This window comes from Bombina bombina, chromosome 12 (genome assembly GCF_027579735.1).
Source record: "Bombina bombina isolate aBomBom1 chromosome 12, aBomBom1.pri, whole genome shotgun sequence".
In the NCBI taxonomy this organism is placed as follows: domain Eukaryota; kingdom Metazoa; phylum Chordata; class Amphibia; order Anura; family Bombinatoridae; genus Bombina; species Bombina bombina.
The window spans coordinates 16,721,507-16,747,103 of record NC_069510.1 but is presented as its reverse complement, the minus strand read 5'-3'; the positions used below and the strand labels follow the sequence as shown (position 1 = coordinate 16,747,103).

At 41.1% G+C, this 25,597-nt stretch overlaps 1 protein-coding gene across 4 annotated transcripts in view; it reads right to left on the bottom strand.

Annotated features, from left to right (window-relative positions):
• Window positions 1–1,332: 1,332 nt before the first annotated feature.
• Window positions 1,333–25,597, bottom strand: part of LOC128642919 (uncharacterized) — a 112,811-nt gene continuing 88,546 nt past the window's right edge. For 2 of the 4 annotated variants that reach the window (XM_053695804.1, XM_053695805.1), the window contains 2 exons: window positions 17,934–18,021; window positions 1,333–2,848 (listed from right to left, as the gene is read on the bottom strand). In XM_053695804.1, coding sequence (XP_053551779.1) covers window positions 1,402–2,781 — 1,380 coding nt within the window. In that variant the 5' untranslated portion in view covers window positions 2,782–2,848; window positions 17,934–18,021 and the 3' untranslated portion in view covers window positions 1,333–1,401. The remainder of the gene's footprint in view (window positions 2,849–17,933; window positions 18,022–25,597) is intronic. The other 2 variants (XM_053695806.1, XM_053695807.1) reach the window with 1 other exon arrangement.

Below are 25,597 nucleotides of genomic sequence, written 5' to 3'. Positions count from 1 at the left end.
TACCAAGAGAACAAAGCACAATTGGTGATAAAAGTAAATTGGAAAATTGTTTAAAATTACATGCCCTATCTGAATCATGAAAGTTTATTTTGGACTAGACTGTCCCTTTAAGACCAATAGACACTCGTCCACTAGCAAATAAGCATCAGACACCCAAACCAGTACTGAAACATATCAGCAGAGGTTATGGAAAAGGGAGTAAAATGTAGATCTATAAAAGGGAGACAAAAGATTGTGACCAATTATAGAGGGTTTATGAAAAAAGAATCACAAACCATACCCCAGACTTAAAACCCCTCTCTCTGAAGAATAAAATGCACATCTTCACTCTTCAATCACCTCCAGCAGAGGAAAAGTAAAGACTGAGGTATATGTGAGGTGGGAGGGGTTTTACAGAGCTCTTGGGGTTTGGGAATTCCCAAGAGTAATTGATCGTGGACTCTTCTGTATGAAAGAAAGTATTTTTTTGTGCTCGAGCACAACACATAATAGTGCTATAAATATTAGCGTGACTTGAGACCAGGGGGCCGATTTAACAAGGAGCGAATGGCCCTGAATGAAACTGTTTCCACTCGAGCCTTCAGGCTCCCCAGAAACAGGAGTTAGGAAGTAGCGGTCTTAAGACCGCTGCTCCTTAACTCGTACGCCTCCTCTGAGGTGGCGGACATCAATCCGCCGGATCTCATAAGATCGGGTTGATCGACACCCCCGATTAGTCGCGAATCAGCAGGGGGCGGCATTGCACAAGCAGTTCACCAATGTTCAATGATAAATGCCGACAACGTATGCTGTCAGCATTTATCGATGTGCAGCGGATATGATTTACTACAGCGGATCATGTCCGCTCCCACTTTGCTAAAAAAAAAAAATTTCAAAGTGAAGATGTTTGAAGTATTCTTAACGCATCTTCTGGACAGTTTTCCTAGCACACCTTTGGGTTAGCGATCAAGTGAATGACAGAAAAGGCTTTTTTTTTACGTGCCGAACAGAGGTCTACGGGTATAAGGAGTTAGAGCAGTTGTGTTATCCAAGTCTTTTGCATGAGCGATACATTTTTAAACTTGTAATACCACAAACATGGGGGCACTATTGATTTACCTTGAATAGTGGTAGAGCTTAACTGCACTATAATTTTTAGCTCCACTTGTAATCCATCCATTTATAGGCAGATAACAACTGATAGACTGATCAACCACACAATTTGGCTGGATCCAGGAAGTATTTCCCCCCTCTGTATCAGTTATAATAGCAGCACAATTTAATTTTATTATAATTAAGCTATTCCAGTATACAGTCATTTCCAAGCAAGAAAACATAATTATAATAACACAATTATCCAGGAAAGCAGTTTATTAATTTACTTTAGTGCAACAACAACAGAACCTACAAAACTGGATTTTGTCACTTTATTTTAGCTTTAAGTCCAGTCTTTAGCGACTTTATTTGTTTCAGCACTTTGTTTACCCTTTTAATTAAATGAATTTCATATCTTGACATTATTGTGTCCTTTATAAGGAATTCCTTTTCCAGGCCTTTCTGTTTAGGTTCTCTATAATGGCACAGTTTTGCAATGTCCTCTGGCACACAGAACTCGGTGCCAATCAAATCTAACGGCACATGTACGGACGTTCTTATAACATTCCGGGGGTTTATTATCATCTTTGTGGGGTTAAGTTCATTGGGTAAGTTTGGCTCTCTGTAGACATGTTGCAGTATATTGAGCCCAGGCACAGACAGCCATGTTTCTGGGGTCATAGAGTTAGCTTTATCTTTGAATGTTGTTGGAAAGACGTGGTTTTGAAAAAGAAAAGCTCTGGCTGTTGGGCTGGTGTTTTCAAGGTAATCCAACATTTCAGTCCAATCTTTATGAATGGTGGGTAAAATAATCTCATCAATATCATGGAGAGCAATGAATTTGCTTTTGTACATATGGCGATAAAGACAGTCATTTAGGGCTGCAGTTTGGCCATAATAATGTAAATCTCCTGGGTGCTCAGGATAATGCCAACCAGTTGAAACATTTATAAAAGAAGTAATTGGCCATGGTATTAAGTCCAAAAAATCCGTATTTAAATAATATGATAGAACTTCCTTCATTACAGGACTAGAGTCTGTGTGATATATAATTACTTTCTGTGCTCCCAATAGCTGATACATTTCCATTGCCTGAATAAACTGCAGAACATTATCGTATGAACCAAATAAGGCGGAAATACAGATAAGAAAATCATATTCAAATTGCAGAGATGGGTTGTTTTTTTGTGGTTGGATATTTTGTATCTTTAAAAGGATGGGCACAGAGGGAAGATCATTGCCTTCTTGGTGTATAGAAACATACTCAGGGATTCTTTTATCTCTTAATGGGCAGAGGAAATCTGTTGTCCCATAAGGGAAGTTAAAATGGTCTGTATGTACATCGACTTCAACCAAAACTGTGTCATTTGTATCATAAAAACAAAAATTGCAATACAATAGTTCCTCCACGTATCTGTAAGTAATTCCAAGGATGCGGACGCGGCTCACAATACGTAGGTCTAAGTAGGCTGCAATCAAGTATGTCCGGCTGTTGTTAAGTTTTATAATAGTATCATTTATCACATTTCCCTCACAGTCATTCTCTTCCAAGGGTGTTGGGTTCAGAAGCGCCAAATTTGAAGTCTGCATGGGCAAAATAACCTTCACTAGAATCACAATGTAAATCAAATAAAGAATAGTGATAGCTGGAAAGATGAGAGAAAATATCTTGCAAAGGTTTCTGAGTTTTGACAGACATGACTTCATTCCTGACTATCTATGCAAGATGGTGGCACAAAAGACTGCAGATCGCTTGCCATCAAAATACTTCAGCCTAAAATAGAAGGATAAAAAAGACAATTAATTTAGTAATATTAAGTAAAGAAAAGGCTTAAAGGGACATTCTGGTCAAAATTTAGATGCACATAGATTCATTTTATATTTGAATAAAAAAAATATTTGCAATATACATCTATTTGCAAAAACACTTCTAGTACGTTATCACAGTTTTAGGGGCCTATCTATCAAGCTCCGTATGGAGCTTGATGCCCTGTGTCTAAAGACTGCTGCTCCATAACCTGTCTGCCTGCTCTGAGCAGGCGGACAGACATCGCCACAAATCAACACGATCAAGTACGATCGGGTTGATTGACAACCCCTGCTGGCGGCCAATCTGCAGGGGGTGGCGTTGCACCAGCAGCTCAGGTCAGACAGACCGACAGTCCGACAGACCGTTGTTAAATAGGCCTCATAGTGTTAACATTTTTCTCTGCAAGTGCATGTGAAGCACAGCTAGATATTCTCAGTGCACCAGCATTTTAAATACTGCAGCTGCTCAGAACACCAGTGGGGCTTGTATCATGTCAGCAGTTAGCAAACAGAGTCATTACCAGGTGGTACAAGAACCTTAGGCTCTCTGAGCAAATGCTGAGTTTAAATGCTGGTGCACAGTGCTTATTTAAATACACTTTTGAAACAGCTATAGCTTTTATTAGAAGCATTTTTGCTAATACATTTATATGACAAAAATGAAATGCATCCATGTGGATTCCAATTTTGACTGGAATGTCCCTTTAACATAAAGGATCTCCGGACATGAAATAATACTTCATATGGTTGACTGTTCTATTTAATTAAAGTGACCATAAAAACCTGATAATAACAATCTGTATCCCGAAGGTTTCCATTAGATTAACATATCAGAAAAGTCTGAATATTATTAGAACAAAAGAATACCTTGTTTGCTGCAATAATTTTTCAATTTTCAAACTCCACCCACTACTTTCCATATTTGGAGGAGCCAATCAGGACTTGAATCGGGAGATGACAGAGCTTGCCACTGGCATTGTGTGAACAAAATCCCCATTGTTTGCCTCCAGCAGAAAAAATAAGATAAAGTGCAAATTATGAAAAGCTATGTTGCAGGGCATGTGTTTTTTTTTTTTCCTTCTCAGGGATGGGAAAGCAACAGATATTTTTACTTAGTTTACAGCAAAAGGGGACATAAATCAATAATAAAGGAATATAGTAAAAGTGTTTACTCAATGGCATTTGACTCCTCTCCGATTATTCCAGATTTCTCATTCACATTCCCCTTTGTGCTGTAGAGGTTGTGGAAGAATTGGAACTGCAGCACACATGTGGTGGGAGTGCTCTAAAATTCAAAAACTTTGGACCAGAGCTCTCCTTTGTAGTAGGAGGTTTGGAGTGCAGTGGGGAGATCACCCCCAAAGGGGACTTTTTCATTTGTTCTCTGAGAGGCTCCCGGGACATATACTTAACCTCTGTGTCTATCTTTATACTGCAGTAAAAACATAAATTAGGACTTACCTGATAATTTCCTTTCCTTCTGTATGGGAAGAGTCCACAGCTGCATTCCTTACTTGTGAGAAATACTGAACCTGGCCACCAGGAGGAGGCAAAGACACCCCAGCCAAAGGTTTAAATACCTCCCGTCATTCCGCCGAGGGAACAAGGAACAGTAGGAGAAATATCAGGGTGAAAAAGGTGCCAGTAGAATAAATTTAAAATTTAGGGCCGCCCATCGTATAACAGGGGCGGGAGCTGTGGACTCTTCCCATACAGATGGAAATGAAATTATCAGGTAAGCATAATTTATGTTTTCCTTCTTAATATGGGAAGAGTCCACAGCTGAATTCCCTACTTGTGGGAAACATATACCCAAGCTGTAGAGTACACGGAATGCTAACGAGAGGGAAAAAAGAGAGGCGGACCCTAATCTGAGGGCACCACAGCCTGCAAAACCTTTCTCCCAAAGGCTGCTTCAGCAGAAGCAAAATACATCAAACTTGTAAAATTTGGAAAAAAGTATGTAAGGAGGACCATGTAGCCACCTTACAAATCTGATCCATAGAGTCCTCATTTTTGAAGACCCATGAGGAACCACTGCTCTCGTAAAATGAGCCGTAATCCTCAGAGGAGGCTTATGTCCCGCTGACTTCTATGATAAACGGATGACACTCCTCTGCCAAAAAGATAAGGAAGTCGAAGAAGCCCTCTGACCCCTTTGCTTCGTGGAAAGGGTACGCAAACAGCGAAAAAGAAGTTTGTCTAAATTCCATCGTGGCTTGAAGATAAAACTTCAAGGCACAAACCACATACAGAACCACTTTATAAACGTTCCTTCAATGAAGAAGGAATAGGACATAAGAAAGGAACCACAATCTCTAGATAAATGTTGCGAAATGACACAACCTTAGGAAGAAAACCTTACTTGGTTCATAGAACAGCCTTATCAGTATGGAAAGCCAGATAAGGAGGGACGCATTGCAAGGCAGCAATCACAGATACTCTGTGCACAGAAGCAATAGCCAGTAAGAAAGGAACCTTCCAAGACAACAATTTATTCTCTACTTCATGCATAGGCTGCAACGGAGTCCGTTGCAAAACTTTAAGAACAAGATTTAAACTCCAAAGAGGAGCATTAGATCTAAACACGTCAAATCCTAGCAAAGCCTTAACAAAAGCCTGCACATCTGTAGGCTTAGCGAATCTCTTGTGCAGTAACACAGTCAGGGCCAAAAACTGTCCCCTCAGAAGACTTGCAGAAAAGCCCTTCTCCAGGTCATCCTGGAGAACAGAATAAGTAGGTCCTCCACAACTTATGATAGATACGACGAGCAACCAGCTTACAAGCTCAAATGAGAGTAAAAATAAATCTATCAGAAAACCCTCTCTTGGCTAGGACTAAGCGGTCAATCTCCACGCAGTCAGCCTCAGATAATCTAGACATTGATGAACAAAGAGACCTTGGTCAGCAGATCCCTGCGACAAGGTAACTTCCACGGAGGAGATGATGACATCCCCACTAGATCCACGAACCATATCCCTCGCGGCCAATACGGAGCAATCAGAATAACTGATGCCTGCTTGATTCGAGCCACCACACTAGGAAGTAGTGGTAACGTCCGGAAAGATCAATTAGATTAAACCTCCAAGGCATTGCTAATGCATCTGTTAGCTATAACTGAGGATCCCTGCACCTCGGCCCATATCTGGGTAGCTTGGTATTGAGACTTCATAAGATCCTCCTCTTGCAAATCTCCGCAAACACCCGGGATGGAGAGACCATTTTCCCGGATGAAAGGATTGTCTGCTGAGGAAATCCGCTTCCCAGTTGACCACACCCAGAATGTGGATAGCTGACAGCGAACAAACATGGTTCTCAGTCCACTCCAGAATCCTAAATACTTCCCTCAGCTAGGGAGCTTCTCGTTCCCCACTGACGGTAGATGTAAGCCATCGAGGTTATATTGTCTGATTGGAATCTGATAAACTGGGACAAACCCAGCAGAAGCCAAGCCTTCAGAGCATTGTATATTGCCGAAGATCCAAAATAAGATTGGAGTGCTTTCCTCCTGAGTCCATAGGTCCTGTGCCTTCCTGGCACCCCAAACAGCTTCCCATCCTGACAGACTCGCAACCGTAGTCACAATCACCAAGGATGGTCTTAAGACGGACGTCGCTCAGGACAAGTGATCCGGACAAAAACACCAAGAAAGCGGTTCTCTCGATCGGATGTCCAAAGAAATCTGTTGAGACAGATCCGATGATCGCTGTTCCACTGCTTCAGCATGAACAGTTGCAACAGTCTTAGGTGAAACCTGGCAAAGGAATGATGTCCATGCTGGACACCATGAGACCAATCACCTCCATACACCGAGCCACAGATAGCCTTAAGGAGGTCTGGGAAAGCAAGACATGTTGAAGCTAGCTTGCAACGTCTCTGGTCCGTTAGAATATTCTCATTCTAATATAGTACCCATGAATTCTATCCTGGTACTTGATACAAGAGAACTCTCTCTATTGATCTGCCATCCATGGGATCGAAGAAGACAGAGGAGAGATTACGAATGGTCCACTCTTCGAAAACTTTCTTGGAGCCATAGCTAGAGCAAACGGAAGTGCAATAAACTGGAAGTGCTGGTCCAGAAACGCAAACCTTAGGAACTGGAAATGGTCCTTGAGGATTGGTACGTGAAGGGAGCATCCTTTAGATCTATCATGGTTATGAACTGCCCTTCTCGATCAAGGGGAAGAATGGAGTTATTGTCTCCATCTTAAACGAGGGGACATTTAAAAACTTGTTTAAGCACTTCTTCGGGACCACAAAAAAGGTTTGAATAGTATCCCAAACCTCTCACTGTGATAGGCACCGGGACAATAACTACTAAGAAGACAGATCCTGTACGCACCCCAGAAAGGCTCTCCTCCTTTCTGGTCAGGAAGACAGGAGAGAGAAGAGGAATCTGCCCTTGGATGGCTGTTCTGTGACAAAAGGCAAAAGAATGACTGGGGTTATGAGGACGTGGGGGAGGTATTTAAGCATTTGGCTGGGGTGTCTCCTCCTCCTGGTGGCCAGGTTCAGTATTTCCCACAACTAAGGAATGCAGCTGTGGACTCTTCCCATATTAAGAAGGAAATTGGCTATAGCTAGGTCTTGGCATCAACCTAAGGGCCCTGGGTGGATCCAAGTCCTACATTTTTTATCACATATGGAATCCATGGAAAGCCATATATTTGCTGTCAACAATAAAATTGATACTCACTGTATGAGCTGGGAGCTTTGGAGACAAAGACAGGAGCCAGGGGGGAGACCCAGTATGTAATTTGAGCCTAAGTGGACATTGATTCAACTTAAAGTTGTAAGGTTTTTGACATTGTACGAACTGCCAACAATAGTAGATAAAAAAAAATTATAATGAAATCTGGACTAAGCGACGTAAGTAGCTATCTCACCACCCCCCCCCCCTTTTTTATTCTCTCTACCCCCTCCCTTTTCCTGAGATCAAGAGAGAAAAAAAGCATTTTTGGATTTTCATTTGACAATGGGGGTGTGAACTTCGGTACTACACATTAATGTTCTTTATAAACTTGTTTATACTAAATTTATGAGACACAATTTTATTTGTGTTGTTATCATTTACACTGTCATGATAAGAGATTTGTGTGCGTCACCCTTTCTGTCTCCCTTTATGATATGGAACTTGTATATTCATTTAATTACGTTTAGGCTGCGTCCTATTCGAAAGTAATGCCTGTACTGAGGATTATTGATATTGTAATAAAATAAAACGTCAATAAAAAAATTATATAAAAAAAAAGTATATAGTAAAAATGTTTTACTATGCCGAATTAAGCATTTTATATTACAATATTTAGGTGTCAATTTAAAAACATTTAATTTGTTTGCAATTAATAAAAACAACATAATTAATAACAATAATAGTAATATTAATAATTAAAGGATTTGTTTTGGAGATGTTGGTATTCATTTATGGTTTGCAGTTGTTTATTGTTCTACTTATATATACCCCATATGTACAAAAACTACTTACAAGCTGTAGCCCACCTACTCAACAGAAAGCCCCTCAATAATAGGAAATATGAATAATAAACATGTTTCTCTGTATAATGATTTTGAATATATATATCTATCTCCATATCCATATATGGTGTGCACACTTTCAAATATCTTTTAGAGCCAGTCAATCTTTCATAATATTTCCATTAAAGGGACATTAAACCCAAAATTTTTCTTTCATAATTCAGACAGATAATACAATTTTAAACAACATTCCAATTAACTTCTATTATCTAATTTGCTTCATTCTTTAGATATCCTTTGTTAACAAAATAGCAATGCACACGAGCGAGCCAATCACAGGAGGCATCTATGTGCAGCCACCAATCAGAAGCTACTGAGCCTATCTAGATATGCTTTTCAGGAAAGAATATCAAGAGAATGAAGCAAATTAGATAATAGAAGTAAATTAGAAAGTTGTTTAAAATGGTATTCTCTATCTGAATCATGAAATAAAAAAATTGGGTTTAGTGTCCCTTTAATGATCCAAGCTCATATTTCTTCTTTATAATACATTTATTATCCAGCGTTTTGGCCCCATACATACATTATATATATATATATATTTCAAAAAAGCGTGCACTCGCTGGCTTTTTATATTGAGCGCGCTCTGTACACATACCAGGAGTGCATACTGCAGTTATACTGAGATTGTCTGTGTATAGGGTAATGCTACAGTGAGTCTCACATGTCACCCCAGAGGCACAGGAGACCAGGAGTACATACTGCAGTTATCCTAAGATTGTCTGTGTATAGGGTAATGGTACAGTGAGTCTCACATGTCACCCCAGAGGCACAGGAGACCAGGAGTGCATACTGCAGTTATCCTAAGATTGTCTGTGTATAGGGTAATGGTACAGTGAGTCTCACATGTCACCTCAGAGGCACAGGAGACCAGGAGTGCATACTGCAGTTATCCTAAGATTGTCTGTGTATAGGGTAATGGTACAGTGAGTCTCACATGTCACCCCAGAGGCACAGGAGACCAGGAGTGCATACTGCAGTTATCCTAAGATTGTCTGTGTATAGGGTAATGGTACAGTGAGTCTCACATGTCACCCCAGAGGCACAGGAGACCAGGAGTGCATACTGCAGTTATCCTAAGATTGTCTGTGTATAGGGTAATGGTACAGTGAGTCTCACATGTCACCCCAGAGGCACAGGAGACCAGGAGTGCATACTGCAGTTATACTGAGATTGTCTGGACAGAGGAGAGGTCAAAAAGCTTCGACAACCTCTCTCTCCTTTTGGCTTCAGAGCATAATACACTTAGCCTATGAGACAGTGAGTCTCACATGTCACCCCAGAGGCACAGGAGACCAGGAGTGCATACAGCAGTTATACTGAGATTGTCTGTGTATAGGGCAATGGTACAGTGAGTATCACATGTCACCCCAGAGGCACAGAAGACCAGGAGTGCATACTGCATTTATACTGAGATTGTCTGTGTATAGGGCAATGGTACAGTGAGTATCACGTCACCCTCAGAGGCACAGGAGACCAGGAGTGCATACAGCAGTTATCCTAAGATTGTCTGTGTATAGGGCAATGGTACAGTGAGTCTCACATGTCACCCCCAGAGGCACAGGAGACCAGGAGTGCATACAACAGTTATACTGAGATTGTCTGTGTATAGGGCAATGGTACAGTGAGTATCACATGTCACTCCCAGAGGCACAGGATACCAGGAGTGCATACTGCAGTTATACTGAGATTGTCTGTGTATAGGGCAATGCTACAGTGAGTATCACATGTCACCCCAGAGGCACAGAAGACCAGGAGTGCATACTGCATTTATACTGAGATTGTCTGTGTATAGGGCAATGGTACAGTGAGTCTCACGTCACCCCCAGAGGGAGAGGAGACCAGGAGTGCATAATGCAGTTATACTGAGATTGTCTGTGTATAGGGCAATGCTACAGTGAGTCTCACATGTCACCCTTCCCCAGAGGGACAGGAGACCAGGAGTGCATACTGCAGTTATAATGATATTGTCTGTGTATAGGGCAATGGTACAGTGAGTCTCACATGTCACCCCCAGAGGTACAGGAGACCAGGAGTGCATACTGCAGTTATACTGAAATTGTCTGTGTATAGGGCAATGGTACAGTGAGTCTCACATGTCACCCCACAGGCACAGGAGACCAGGAGTGCATACTGCAGTTATACTGAGATTGTCTGTGTATAGAGCAATGCTACAGTGAGTCTCACATGTTACCCCCAGAGGGTCAGGAGACCAGGAGTGCATACTGCAGTTATCCTGAGATTGTCTGTGTATAGGGCAATGCTACAGTGAGTCTTACATGTCACACCCCAGAGGGAGAGGAGACCAGGAGTGTATATATCAGTTATACTGAGATTGTCTGTGTATAGGGCAATGCTACAGTGAGTCTCACATGTCACACCCCAGAGGGAGAGGAGACCAGGAGTGAATACTGCAGTTATACTGAGATTGTCTGTGTATAGGGCAATGGTAAAGTGAGTCTTGCATGTCACCCCCAGAGGGAGAGGAGACCAAGAATGTATACTGTAGTTATCCTGAGATTGTCTGTGTATAGGACTATGCTGCAGTGTGTCTCAAATGTCACAACCCATAGGGAAGGGAGACCAGGAGTGAATATAGCAGTTATCCTCAGATTGTCTGTGTATAGGGCAATGCTGCAATGAGTCTCACATGTCACCCACCGGTGGGACAGGAGACCAGGAGTGTATACTGCAGTTATCCTGGGATTGTCTGTGTATAGGGCAAAGGTACAGTGCGTGTCACATGTCACCCCAAGAGGGAGAGGAGACCAGGAGTGTATACTGCAGTTATACTGAGATTGTCTGTGTATAGGGTAATGCTACAGTGAGTCTCACATGTCACCCCCAGAGGGACAGGACACTAGGAGTGCATATAGCAGTTATCCTGAGATTGTCTGTGTATAGGGCAATATTACAGCAGTCTTACATATCACCCCCAGAGGGACAGGAGACCAGGAGTGCATACTGCAGTTATACTGAGATTGTCTGTGTATAGGGTAATGCTACAGTGAGTCTCACATGTCACCCCCAGAGGGAGAGGAGACCAGGAGTGCATACTGCAGTTATGCCGATATTGTCTGTGTATAGGGCAATGCTACAGTGAGTCTCACATGTCACCCCCAGAGGGACAGGACACTAGGAGTGCATATAGCAGTTATCCTGAGATTGTCTGTGTATAGGGCAATATTACAGCAGTCTTACATATCACCCCCAGAGGGACAGGAGACCAGGAGTGTATATAGCAGATCAAGCAAAGGAAGTTGTATAGCCACACCCGGTCACTTGGGATGCCACGCAGGACCACCCCTGCACTAGGGAGAAAAAAATGCCAAATCAGCTGCGCACACCCAGAAAAGAACCTGAAGTTCCACTCATTGCCAGAGTCTCATCTCGCACATAACGCAGCAATGACACAATAAACAATATTATGTATAACCCCCCCTGTTCAATAATCCCCAAACCAGGAATATTAACCCTTGATTCTATAAAGATAAAAGGTATCACACTGTGACCCTGTCTTCTTGCGTTATCATTATAGTATAATAAAATTAAACAATCTTACCAGAATCTATGCCGTGGAACAGGAACACGGCCCTTCAAGTGTGATAGGGTAGTAGCATCGCTCCTGACATGGACTTGAGTGTAGAAAGCAGGCAGCAAAACTCATCAACGCTGATTGCTTATGGAGCTGTTAATATAAGTCGAGATGGTTTTGCAGAAAGACTCTCCCTGCATCTCCGGACTCTAACTTTCACAAAGGCTCTCACTGAGAGGCTGATAGGACTACTCTCCATAAGAGACTACTCTGAATCTTCTGACACTTCTCTGCCAACCTCCTGTGATGAAAGGCAAAGAATGACTGGGGGATGAGGGGAGTGGGGGAGGTATTTAAGCATTTGGTTGGGGTGTCTGCCTCCTCCTGGTGGCCAGGTTCTTAATTCCCCTAAGTAATGAATGAAGCCGTGGACTCTCCTCCCCTTTAGATGGAAACCGGGTCAGGCTAACATAGACTCAACCAGTCTCGTAGAAACAAGGGGAGGCAACACACAGACCCCAGAGATACAGAAACCACGGGCCAAGGCCGGGAGTCTGAAACAGAGAAAATAATCTTCCCCTAACAAAGTGCAACCGCACTCTAGAAGACAACTGAAGACGAAGGTCCCCAAGTCGCAAAAAGGTAGCTCAGAATATCTATTCAGAAACAAAACCTTGTGCAGCAAGCTCAGATAGGTGAACATCTGACGTGCAGTCATATAAAATGACTCTGAAACTTGAATACTTGCAGGGCAAATAAAGAGCAGCTGAAGATAGGATCCTTCAGTCTGCTAAGCATCCACTAACCAGTGGATAACGTTGCGGGCTATCCAAAAGCTGCAAGTCCTTCCCACAGATCATAACGTGGAGAAAAAGCAGAAACCTCAAATAGGCTCACCATACCTCGAATGACACCGTACCTCAGATCCTGCTCCAAACACCGTACCAGCCCAAGCGACAGGGGGAACAGAAAGACCTCAACCACAAGCTCCCAGGGAATGGAAAGAATGGGGGGACTCATCCACCCCAACAGAGCTTGGGTGCCAACCCAATCCACTCCTCCAGAAAAGGTACTCCCAAGGAGATCCCCCTAGGACCTGGTACAGAGAAAAGTACAATAGATCCTTAGGAAGACCTGACACAACTCTCTTAGGCAGTCTCCACATGGAGACATTAATTTCCAATAGTTTGAACAGAGCAACCCACAGAGCAGCCGACTGCTGCCCCTAACAGAAATAAAGCCACCTGTTCCAACGTTCTACACACAGGGCAGGACAATAACCCTCCAGAGAGAGGAAACCCCCGCTCTTAAGGAAGACAAACTACCCCCTCAAAGGGGAGGGTACAGCTAAAAACAGCGCACATGCCCACAAGACATGAAGCCATAGTCTGATCAAAACACGGAACGAATGAAAAATCATCCAGACACCACAGTTGATCCAACAGAGAAAAACTCCCCATGAAAAGGAGCACACTCCGTCCGAAGGACAAGTCAGGCCATAGAATTTATAACTAGTACCCAAAGGTAGATTTGAACCCTGGTCTAAACTGGACATCCAGCGTCTGCAGCTGTATTCGAACCCACAACCTTTGCGTTGCAAGGCAACAAAGCTAACCGCTAGGCAACATTTGTTGTTTACAAGCCCAATGAGCTAGCCCCTATGTCATAACATAGTCTCCCTGAAAAAAAACTGGGTCGTCCCGAACAAGTTCGCAGGATCATAAGTCTCCAGACATCCAAGAAGGACCCAAGACAAGAACCCTGGATCCAGAATCATCTTAAAACAAACGACACCCCAGGGAACACAAGATACCCCATCTGAATAAATCAGACCTCACAGGGGATGATAACCGGGCTAACCCAGATAAACGGGTACAGGACTAACTCGTTATCCCCAGCCCAAGGGAAGAGAACACCCTTAGCAGGAGGTCAACACCCCCCCAACAAGGTGCTAGGCCGCGACAAAGTCATGCAATTACTCTAGAACCCAAAGACTCCAAGGACAACGCACACGAAGGCCAAGAATAAGGGAAATCATAACAGAGTCACCCGAAGAGAGAGTAGAATAAAGGCTAGTCTCCGTAATCCTTTCAGATTAACTTTCCGGAGGACCACACCTAAGGAAGAATGCAGAGCATCCTGAACCCTGGTAGAAAAATCCTCTAAGCAAAGCTTGGAAAAGGAGACAACCCCGCCTATCGCCCCTGATACGGAGACGACGACTAACTCCTAGAAGTAGACAAAGCCGCACGGCCCTCACTTCCTAAATTGTTTAAACGGCCAAAGCCATCAGAAAACAACTGACGAAGTCCAGAAAATCTCGACCCGAAGGAAGAGAACCTCTAAAAGGAACAAGTACTAACAGGACACTAGACTTGTGCAGCTTCGAAAAATTTGTTTTGGTTCGGTTCGGATCCATTTGGATAGATTCGAATTTCGGTTCGTATTGATTTAAATTCGTAAAAAATTGAATGAATTCGTGTTGGATTCGAAAAAAATTTGGCTGAATTCGGTTCGATCCAGAAATTCAGAATTTCGGTAAGTGTTAGGTGGGATGTGCTGTGTATTACACTAGTATTATGTACTGTATATTAGGTTTAACCCATAGCAGAGTGATAAAACCTAATATACTGTACAATACTAGTGTAATACACGGCCATCCGAATCTACCGAATAAATTCGAATTGATTCAGATTTATTTGGTAGATTCGGCACTACCGCAATTCGGAAATTCGAATCTTTCCGAATCTCCGAATTAGACAAATTCGGCCGAATTTCGTTTAGGACCGAATCGAATCGCACATGTCTACAAGACACTCCCAAAGAGACCTTGAAAAGGCAAGGCCGATGAGAACCAGCGGTAAGAAGGACCTAAATCCTCCAAACTTTCAACCCACAACGGGAAGGAACACTCTAGTTCCCGCAAAAATCGGAAATCAACTGAGTATGTTGCAGAGGATATCAATAGAGTCCCGGCCGACTAGATTGAGAGGCTAATGAGGACTGAACTCAATCCCCCATGCCCCTAAGCAAACCACGGACCCTCAAGTCCTCTCAGAATGCTAGCTGAAACTGGTAAAGAAAAACAAGAAAAACAACACAAAACATAGTGTGAGCACTCAGCGCCCTCACTGGACCTGCCCGGCATAAAAAGGCACCATGTGTCTGAGCTATGCCGCTAGCAGAAGGATTAGTACCTAGTCAGGACCAGTACTGTCAAGGCCACATAGAGTCTTCCCCGCGATGGAGGGATAAACGACAGACATAGGATTAGCACGTCCTCACTCTTTGAACAAACTTTTGTAGAGGTAAACAGTGCAACCACAAAATCGCGAGTATCGATTCCAGAGAAGAAAGTTACTGCAGGAAATATTACAACAACATGAGCTTTACAAATAAAATCCATCCTCACTGGATTAAATTAAAAGATAAGGCAACCCGTAGGCTATCTCCCAGGAAGAACGGACACACCCGCAAGACCAGCCCAACAGGAATCCGAGTCTTCCAAGCTCAGAACGGGAAAGGATACTCAAATAATAAAGACTATAAGAAGATTACTTTATCCCTTATGTCTGATCATGCAAGCCATTCAAAGAGGAAGACAGAGTTCCCAGACCCATTAAGAGTGGGATCCTCCAGCAACACCAAAATGTGCCTCAGTAAAACACGAAGGCGCGCCAGTCTGTAACGAAAAGCGCAACATACCTCTGCCGGGACAAATAAAGACCCCAGCCCCGAAGGTTGAGCCCCTGAGGTCTCAGGGGCAGTCGCTCCCCCAGAGGACTGAACTGGACCAGGCAATCCCACACCTGACGAGCCCCGGTTAAAAGAACACAGACAATATTGTAAGCACACTCCCGTGTGGTGCAGATGCGCCAGCGCCAAAGATATGGCCATGCGGAACCGTGTCGTAACCTCTGGTGGGAACAGGCCGCTCTTTATAGAAGGATAAGTAGCGTTTGGGTTACCTGCATGCGTAGTAAGAGTTGGTGGTAGGGAACTCGCCGCCTGGGAGATAGAACCCCCAGAGGTGGATGGCTACACGGGTCCCGATTCCCCGATCCCGAGGAAAAGAGCACTCTAAAATGGCATTCGGAACATAACTGATGGGCATGTATCACCCGGGCCAATTCGTATACTTCGCAAGAAGTAGAATCGGAATCAGAGACATCCATCTCCAAAAATCAGAATCCTCCATAACTGGGATATTGAATTAAAAAATGGACCAATAAGAACAATTCTAAACGGCACCTTACACCCCCAATGGCTGGGGCACTCACCACCTCATGTGAACCAGACACCAGCGGACCGGAATTTCCCGTCATCACATGGTCAGAAATGCGGAAATGGAGAGCCAAAAACGTGACCACGCCCGGTCACAAGGTAAACCGTGCCCTACCAAAAAGGCTGCATCACTACACATAGGCTGTTATGTTCCAAATATAGCCATGAGCCGAAGTATCACTACACAGTAGCAGACAGAATCACATAAACATAATAAAAAAAAACCCTGTTCAATAACCCCCCTCAGGGGATATTAACCCTTGATTCCAAGATACAAAATGAGCCTCACTGAGACCCTAAGTTAAAGTTACCCCCGAAAGGTTGTAGCCCCTCTCGGATACACAGTTACAGTTACAATACATCCATGATGAAAGTAAAATGAAACAATCTTACCGGAATCAATGCCGTGGAACAGGAACACGGCCCTTCAAGTGTGACAGCTAGTAGCATCGCTTCTGACATTGACTTGAGAGTAGAAAGCAGGCAGCCAAACTCGTCAACGCTGATTGCTGGTGGAGCTGTTAATATAAGTCTGGATGGTTTTGCAGAAAGACTCTCCCTGCATCGCCGGAACTCTTTCATCCAGGCTCTCACTGAGAGGCTGACAGGACTACTTAAAACTCCAGTCCCATTCCGAAGAGTACTACCCTCCCCACACTTCTGACACTTCTCTGCCAACCTCCTGGGATGAAAAGGCAAAGAATGACTGGGGATGAGGGAAGTGGGGGAGGTATTTAAGCCTTTGGCTGGGGTGTCTTTGCCTCCTCCTGGTGGCCAGGTTCTGAATTCCCAAATTAACTAATTTACTCCTATTACCAATTTTTCTTTGTTCGCTTAGTATCTTTATTTGAAAAGCAGGGCTGTAAAGCTTAGGAGCCGGCCCATTTTTGGTTCAGCAACTGTAATTTAAAACCAACTTCATCAGTTAAAGATTTTTCTTTTCATAAAGGTTTAGTAGATGGTCTATTTATATAGCCCATCTGGGAGTTTTTTTGTAACTATGTAAAGTTTTGCTTATTTTTTAATATCAATGTGCTGATTTTCAGACTTCTAACCAAGCCCTAAAGTATCAGATTTAGACCCAGGTCTATAGACTCCTGCTGCTCCTGTTTGGATAGAGAGCAGGGAAGGGGGGAATGGGGAGGGTCTACTCTTCCTGATATCCCAGCCTCTTTCACTGGACCTCCCAGTCTAACCTCATCAACAGTGCTAAACTGAGAGCTTCTAAGTAAGATTTAAAAAGGTTTTATACTGGATTTTTATAGCAGTATCTGTGCATATCCTTCTTTATAGTAGTGTCTATTACACACAGTTATATGAGAATTGGGGGCCGATTTATCAACGGTCCTGATGCCCCTGTTTCCACGCGAGCCTTTAGGCTCGCCGGAAACAGCGGTTATGAAGCAGCGGTCTTAAGACTACTGCTCCTAAACTCGTCTGTGGCCTCTGAGGCAGCGGACATCAATCCACCTGATCGTGTATGATCGGGTTGATTGACACCCCGAATCTCCAGGGGGCGGCATTGAACAAGCAGTTCACTAGAACTGCTTGTGCAATGTTAAATGTCGACAGCGTATGCTATTGACATTCAGCGATGTCTGGCGGACATGATACTCTACAGCGTATCATGTCCGTCAGACTTTGATAAATTGGCCCCTTGGTGTTTTCTGTCCCTTTAAAAGCCCATCTCACCTGGTATCACATACCACTGGCTGCTTTCATTTCAATATATCCCAGTTTACAGTGTAGTGGATCTGCATCTTGGTATCCTCTGCATTACCTGACAAAATGGAAAAATAGAGCACTTAGAAAAAAGAATAAATAGGACAAATTTCACAATCAGCAGATCTAAATAAAAGATTTAAATTGATTTTGAGCCAGATTATAAGTGAAGCGATGATTTTTTTTTATTAGTGCTAACTGCGCTCAAGGTAAAAAAATTATAGCTTTTGGCTTAGTGCTGGTATTTGTCAGATAATTTGTGAGTGACATTATGTAATATATATATTTACACATATACAATGTAGAGAAATAATTTATTTTTATGTGAAAATCTGGCTTATGTAAGTTGCATTAAAGGGACACTGAACCCAATTTTTTCTTTTGTGATTCAGATAGAGCATGCAATTTTAAGCAACTTTCTAATTTACTCCTATTATCAATGTTTCTTTGTTCTCTTGCTATCTTTATTTGAAAAAGAAGGCATCTACATTTTTTTCTCTTGGTTCAGAACTCTGGACAGCAGTTTTTGATTGGTGGATGAATTTATCCACCAATCAGGAAGGACAACCTAGGTTGTTCACCAAAAATAGGCTGGCATCTAAACTTACATTCTTGCATTTCAAATAAAGATACCAAGAGAATAAAGAAAATTTAATAACAGGAGTAAATTAGAAAGCTGCTTAAAATGTCATGCTCTATTTGAATCACAAAAGAAAAAAAATGGGTTCAGTGTCCCTTTAAATTCTGAAATCAGAATTTGACTCAGACCAGTTGCTCAAATACACATTACAGACCAGGATGTCTCAAATATACATACTTCAAAGGAACCTTATCACCATATAAGGAACTTCCTGCCTGAAGAGTGGGTAATAAAATTAGTTCATCATGGACCCCCTGCAATGAGAGACTGTCTGCAGCGCTCAGTATTTGAAGCTAGCAGAATCTTCAGGAAAGTAAGTAATTAGCACTTGTACAATATACAAATGATGGGACGAAGAGTCCCTTGGAAGGTCTGAATCCACATATACATCTGGAAAAGTTTGCTAACTCAGATGGCAGCATATAGAAGACCAAGTTTCATATAAAATGACGTGTGTCTAATTTTCATATAAGTTAATATACTCTATAAATGTACATCCATACATATATTGTATATATATGTAAGTATAGGAGATGTGTCCAACACCAATATGAAGTGATATCCACAGATGTGCACTGTATTTATATTAAATTAAATAATGCTTATATATATATATATATATATATATATATATACACACTGTATATATACACATACATATATACACACACACACACAGACAAAAGCAGAGAGAAAAAGGAGAGCTAAAACTATATATATATATATATATATATATATATATATATATATATATACACATACACACACACATACATATACACACACATATATATATACATATATATATATATATATATATATATATATATATATATATATAGATACATATACACATACACAGATTTATATAGAAATATATATTTAAAAATAGGAACATTTATTTCTAAATGAAGAACATAGGAATTTCCAGTGTTTCTAGAAAAGAAAAAAACAAAACATAAAACCATATTAAAATTGATGTTGCGTGTTTCAAGGTGTTTGATTGGAAAGGGCTCAAAAGTGTATATAGGTGTCAATATATATGTCTGTTATATATATATATATATATATATATAAATAAATACACACAAATATTATATATATTAGGGCTGCAACTAACAATTATTTTCATAATCGATTAATTGGCCGATTATTTTTTCGATGAATCGACTAATCGGATAAAAAAAAAATCTAATTTTGCCTTTATTTAAAATAAAATCCACATAATGAGGTTTACAAATAGAAAACTTCAGACTAAAACTTTACATTAACACAATTGTTTCACCAATTTATAAGCAGCAGAGCACTTTTTTTATAATTAAGCAAAACAAAACCACAAACTTTTTGAAATGAGGTAGAACTATAAAACAGTAGACTATAATGGTTTATAACATTCTGTTATTCATTATTTCAGAAACTTTGCATTGAAGTGCAAAAATGTCAACATGTCCACATGCTCCTGGCTGAGGCTGGTTCTCTTTTTGCAGCTATTTTGCCTGCAGCAGAGAAGAGGCGCTCAGGTGGTGTTGAGGTGCCTGAGATACATAAGTAGGGTTTTGCCAATGTTGCCAAGGTGGGATATTTATCTTTGTCAGCTCCACCAATGCAAAGTGTTTTCCTCCTTGGCAAGGGGCCTCTCAATAAAGTAAGCCTGGACTATATATCAATAATAGGACAAAGCCTTACACATTTATCTATACAGTACATATAATCAGCAATACCAAGCAATCAGCCAATAATTGTGCAAAAAAGATAGTGCACACCAATTCAAATAACTCCCATCAATCTAAGGCTAGGTGTAAATAACAAGCTCGGCACTATATCATGCAAAGCATAGTCACAAATCACCTGATTTAATATAAACAATCCAAATGATTGGTATTTCTGGGTTGCACATAAGCTGCACAAAGTTGTAAACCTCTGCTAAGGACATAAAACACAAAAAAATGTGCAGGAGTTCTCTTTGTGAATTTAATGTATTTTTGAAAATGACTGCAAGTTGGGACTAATAGCGATGTGACAAGTTGAAATAAGGTGGTGATGTGAAACAGGTGAGGCAATCGTGTAATCATAGTATATAAGGAGCCTCCAAAAAAGGACTAATTCTTCAAGAACAAGGATGGGTTCAGGCTCGCCAATATGTCAGCAAATAATCCAACATTTTCAGAACAACATTTCCCAAAGACAAATCTGTAGAATTGTGGGCATTTCCCCTTCTACAGTGCACAATATAATTAAAATTTTCAAGGAATCGGTACGTAAAGGGCAAGGCCAAAACATACTTCTGAATGTGCGTGATCTCAGATCCCTCAAACGTCAATGTTTCAAAAACCATCATGAGTCTGTAATGGATATCCTGACATAGGCTCTGGAATACTTTGGTAAACTTGTTGTCGGTCAACACCATTTGCGGCAGCATCCACAGATGCAAGTTAAGGCTTTACTACATAAAGCAGAAGCCATACATCAATACTGTTCAGAAGTGCCGCTGACTTCTCTGGGCTCAGTCTCATCTGGGATGGAGAGTAGCATAGTGGAATCGTATGTTGTGGTCCGACGAGTCTACATTTCAAATAGTTTTTGGGAAAAAACAGTTATCATGTTCTCCGGACCAAAGAGGAAAAGGACCATCCAAGCTGTTATCAGTGTCAGGTCCAAAAGCCAGCGTCTGTCATGGTATGGGCGTGTGTCAGTGCCCATGGCATGGGTAACTTGCACATCTGTGAGGGCACCATTAATCCAGGGAGGACAAAGCCAAACCACATTCTGCCCGGATTACAAGTGCATGGTTACGTAAGCAGAGCGTGCAGGTGCTAGCATGGACTGCCTGCACTCCTGACCTGTCTCCGATTGAGAATGTGTGGCACATTAAGAAGTGCAAAATAAGGCAACAAATAGCTCTGTATAGTTGTGCAGCTGAAGCCTTGCATAATGGAGGAATGGGGGGAAATTCTGCTTGCTAAACTTAACTAACTGGTGTCTTCAGTGCCCACACGCTTAATAAGTGTTATTAAAAGAAAAGGTGATGTTACACAGTGGTAAACAGTCGACTGTCTCAATTTTTTTGGAGTTTGTCGCAGTCATCAGATTTGAAATGAATGTATATTTTGAAATAATTCACAAAGTAAAACATAAAATAATGTGTTAATAATGTGTTTTCAATATAGTACAGGGTGAATTGAATTTTCAAATTAATCTTTTTGTTTGTTTGTGTTTGCATTTTCCATACTGTCCCAACTTTTTCAGAATTGGGGTTGTATATACACACAAACATCCTAAAAATGTGTCTATCTAGTTCCTCAAAATTCATGCTGTTCTAAAGTCTCCAGCAGTTTGGAAGAGTAGTTTGCAATTAATACTTAATCAGCTCTGCCAGGATATTTTACATAGGCTTAATAAAATCGCAGTGACAAACTGACTCGTTTGGTTAAACAAATTAACAATCTCATGTATCTCCTCGCAGTTTAACATAATATTGTTAATCTCTTACATGACCCAAACTATGAACTCTGCTCTGGCTTAAATAATATTGACATGTTAACCCCTTCCACTGCTGTAACGCCGATTCCAAAAAGCATGATAGCACCAAAGCAATAGTTTATGTGCTCTCTTGGTGATATTACAGATGTGGATTTTTTATTTTTATTCATAATCCCATAGTCAATAAATATATTTACTATCAATGGAAGCAATAATTTATGCACAATAACAAAGAACACTGCAAGGAACAGAGAGACAAGAGAATAAAATGATTTTATATATAGGTGTGTGTATGTGTTTTTATTTATGTGTGTGAGCATGTATGGATATGTATATGTGTTTATGTGTATATGGATGTGTGCGTGTGTATATATGTGTGAGTCTGTATATGCATGTATTTATTTATCTGTATGTGTGTGTAAATATGTGTGTATATACGTGTGTGTATGTGTATATATATATATATATATATATATATATATATATATATATATATATATATATATGTGTGTGTCTATGTATATTGAGTGCAAGAATTAATCTGGAGAAATGTACCCAAATGATGCTGCTTACCCCAACTATTAAAGATCCTGTAACAATGGACCAACTTAATTTTATCACGACATACACTCCAATGCATCAGACCATAAAGCAGTCCTTAAATAATAGATGGGATATTTTGGGAACCGTTAAGAACCTTGCTAATTGGAGACAGAAACCACCAAGGGTTGTGTATCGAAGAGCCAGAAATATTAGAGACATGCTGGTTAAAACAGACAATAAGCAAAGCTACCAACAAGAGACATGGCTAAAAACTAGCAAAGTAGGATGCTTTAGTTGTGGAGATTGCGTGACTTGTAACAGTATGCATGTGGGGGATTCCTTTCGACATCCCCACAAGAACAAACGATATATAAATCGACATAGGCTAACATGCAGCAGCACTTCTGTCATCTATATTCTTATGTGTCCCTGTTACTTGTTTTACGTTGGGAAAACCACTACTTCCTTTAAGGAAGTACAGATTCTCTATAAGGAAAGCACTAAAGAATGGCAAATCTGAACTCCCAGTGGCACGCCACTTTGTCACACAGAAACACAATTTGTCCAGTTTACGTAGCATGATCATTGATCATATTCCCCTACAAAAGAGGGGTGGTGACTGTGCAAGGATGTTGCTCCAACTGGAGTCAAGGTGGATCTACATGCTTGACACAGTATCCCCCAAATACTTCTGTTTCATTTGATACTATGTGCAATTATCATCACATCATCTGATCAGTCTACAGTTTTTAATCTTCAAGACACAATTTTTTCTGTGATGTTGCTATATTTATACTGTGTCTTTAAACCCTTCCACATATAGTTTTCCAACACCTGTTGCGTTAAAAGCTACCCAGTATTTCATTACATAATCCTTAAGGGTTTTGTCACCAAGGCTGTAAGGAGGGACAAATATATTTTTCATTGATCCTGACGATATGGTGTCACCTGCGATAAGTGGGGCATGAAGATGGAGCAAGTTTTCCTGGAGGCACTATTAGTGCTTATGACCGTGCGCTTTTGACACCTCTTACTCAGTATTCTCTAATCCATGATGACAAGTACATTCCCCTTGATGACGTCCACTTGTGGGCGTGAGATACTTACGAGTCAAGTTACCTATGCTCCTCTCAGGTGTTGAAGATCGGAAGCCTGGTATATCTGAATAACGGAACCATCCACTAGATGTGGAACATGATGCTGTGCGAAAGTGCCTTTATGCAACATTGTTGCTTTTTTCACCATGTGTTAGATATCCGTTTTTCTATTTAGAAGCACATGAATGATTTGTCACTACGCTTACCGAGAGGGCGTTAATACATTACCCCATCATCAGCTATGCAAATTAGCAATGCGGTTTACTACGCCTCCTGAAGGGGAAACCTCTGGTGGAATATGCTGATCTATTGGGACATGCCACGTAGCAAGAGGATGTGCACGTAGGCAACGCTTTCACGATTCAGGTGTTTGGAATTGTATCATTTGTGAAGGGTATAAATGAACTGTAGCTGTATTGTTTTTATACTTTCTTTTGTGAGACATCACACTGAGGAGGGTAGTTATCAAGCCGTCAACCTCAAATACGTTGAATTCAGCAGTGTATTTGTGGTGAGGCTGATTCGCCTTAGTTATCAAAGGCTAGAGACCGGCAAAAGTAGAATTTTGTGACGTAAGCTTTGATCCGCCGGACTCAGTCCGACACAGATCGATTCTTACGTCACTCCAGATGTTCCGCACACAAGTGTGGCACTATCTGACTACTTTTGCTAGTTATCAAAAAATTAGCAGGTACGCTCGGCACTTTTCCGGCCCAGCGTACCTGGTTTTCAAACCGCCGCCCTGGAGGCGGCGGATCCCATAGGAATCAATGGGAGTCTGACCATAGCGAAAGTACAAGTTCGCTGCTGCCAGACATCCCATTGATTTCTATGGGAGCTGTCTACACCTAACACCCTAACATGTACCCCGAGTCTAAACACCCCTAATCTGCCCCCCCTTCACCGCCGCAACTAAATAAAGTTATTACCCCCTAAACCGCCGCTCCCGGAGCCCACCGCAAGCTACTCTATACATATTAACCCCTAAACCGCCGCTCCCTGACCCCGCCGCAACTATAATAAATGTATTAACCCCTAAACCGCCGCTCCCAGACCCCGCCCGCCACCTACATGATACCTATTAACCCCTATCCTGCCCCCCCCTATACCGCCGCCCTCTATAATAAAGTTATTAACCCCTATCCTGCTGATCCCGCACCTCGCCGCAACTAAATAAATAGTTTAACCCCTAAACCGCTGTTCCCGGACCCCGCCGCAACCTATATTAAACTTATTAACCCCTAATCTGCCCCCCCCTACACCGTCACCACCTATAATACATTTATTAACCCCTATCCTGCCCCCACTACACTGCCGCCACTGTAATAAATTTATTAACCCCTAAACCCAAGTCTAACACTAACCCTAACACCCCCCCTAACTTAAATATTAATTAAATAAATCTAAATAATATTTATATTATTAACTAAATTAATCCTATTTAAAACTAAATACTTACCTTTAAAATAAACCATAATATAGCTACAATATAAATAATAATTATATTGTAGCTATCTTAGGATTTATTTTTATTTTATAGGTAACTTTCAATTTATTTTAACTAGGTACAATAGCTATTAAATAGTTATTAACTATTTAATAGCTACCTAGCTAAAATAAAGAGAAATTTACCTGTAAAATAAAAACTAACCTAAGTTACAATTACACCTAACACTACACTATCATTAAATAAATTATTCCTATTTAAAACTAAATACTTATCTGTAAAATAAACCCTAAGATAGCTACAATGTAATTAATAATTACATTGTAGCTATTTTAGGATTTATATTTATTTAACAGGTAACTTTGTATTTATTTTAGCTAGTTAGAATAGTTATTAAATAGTTATTAACTATTTAATAACTACCTAG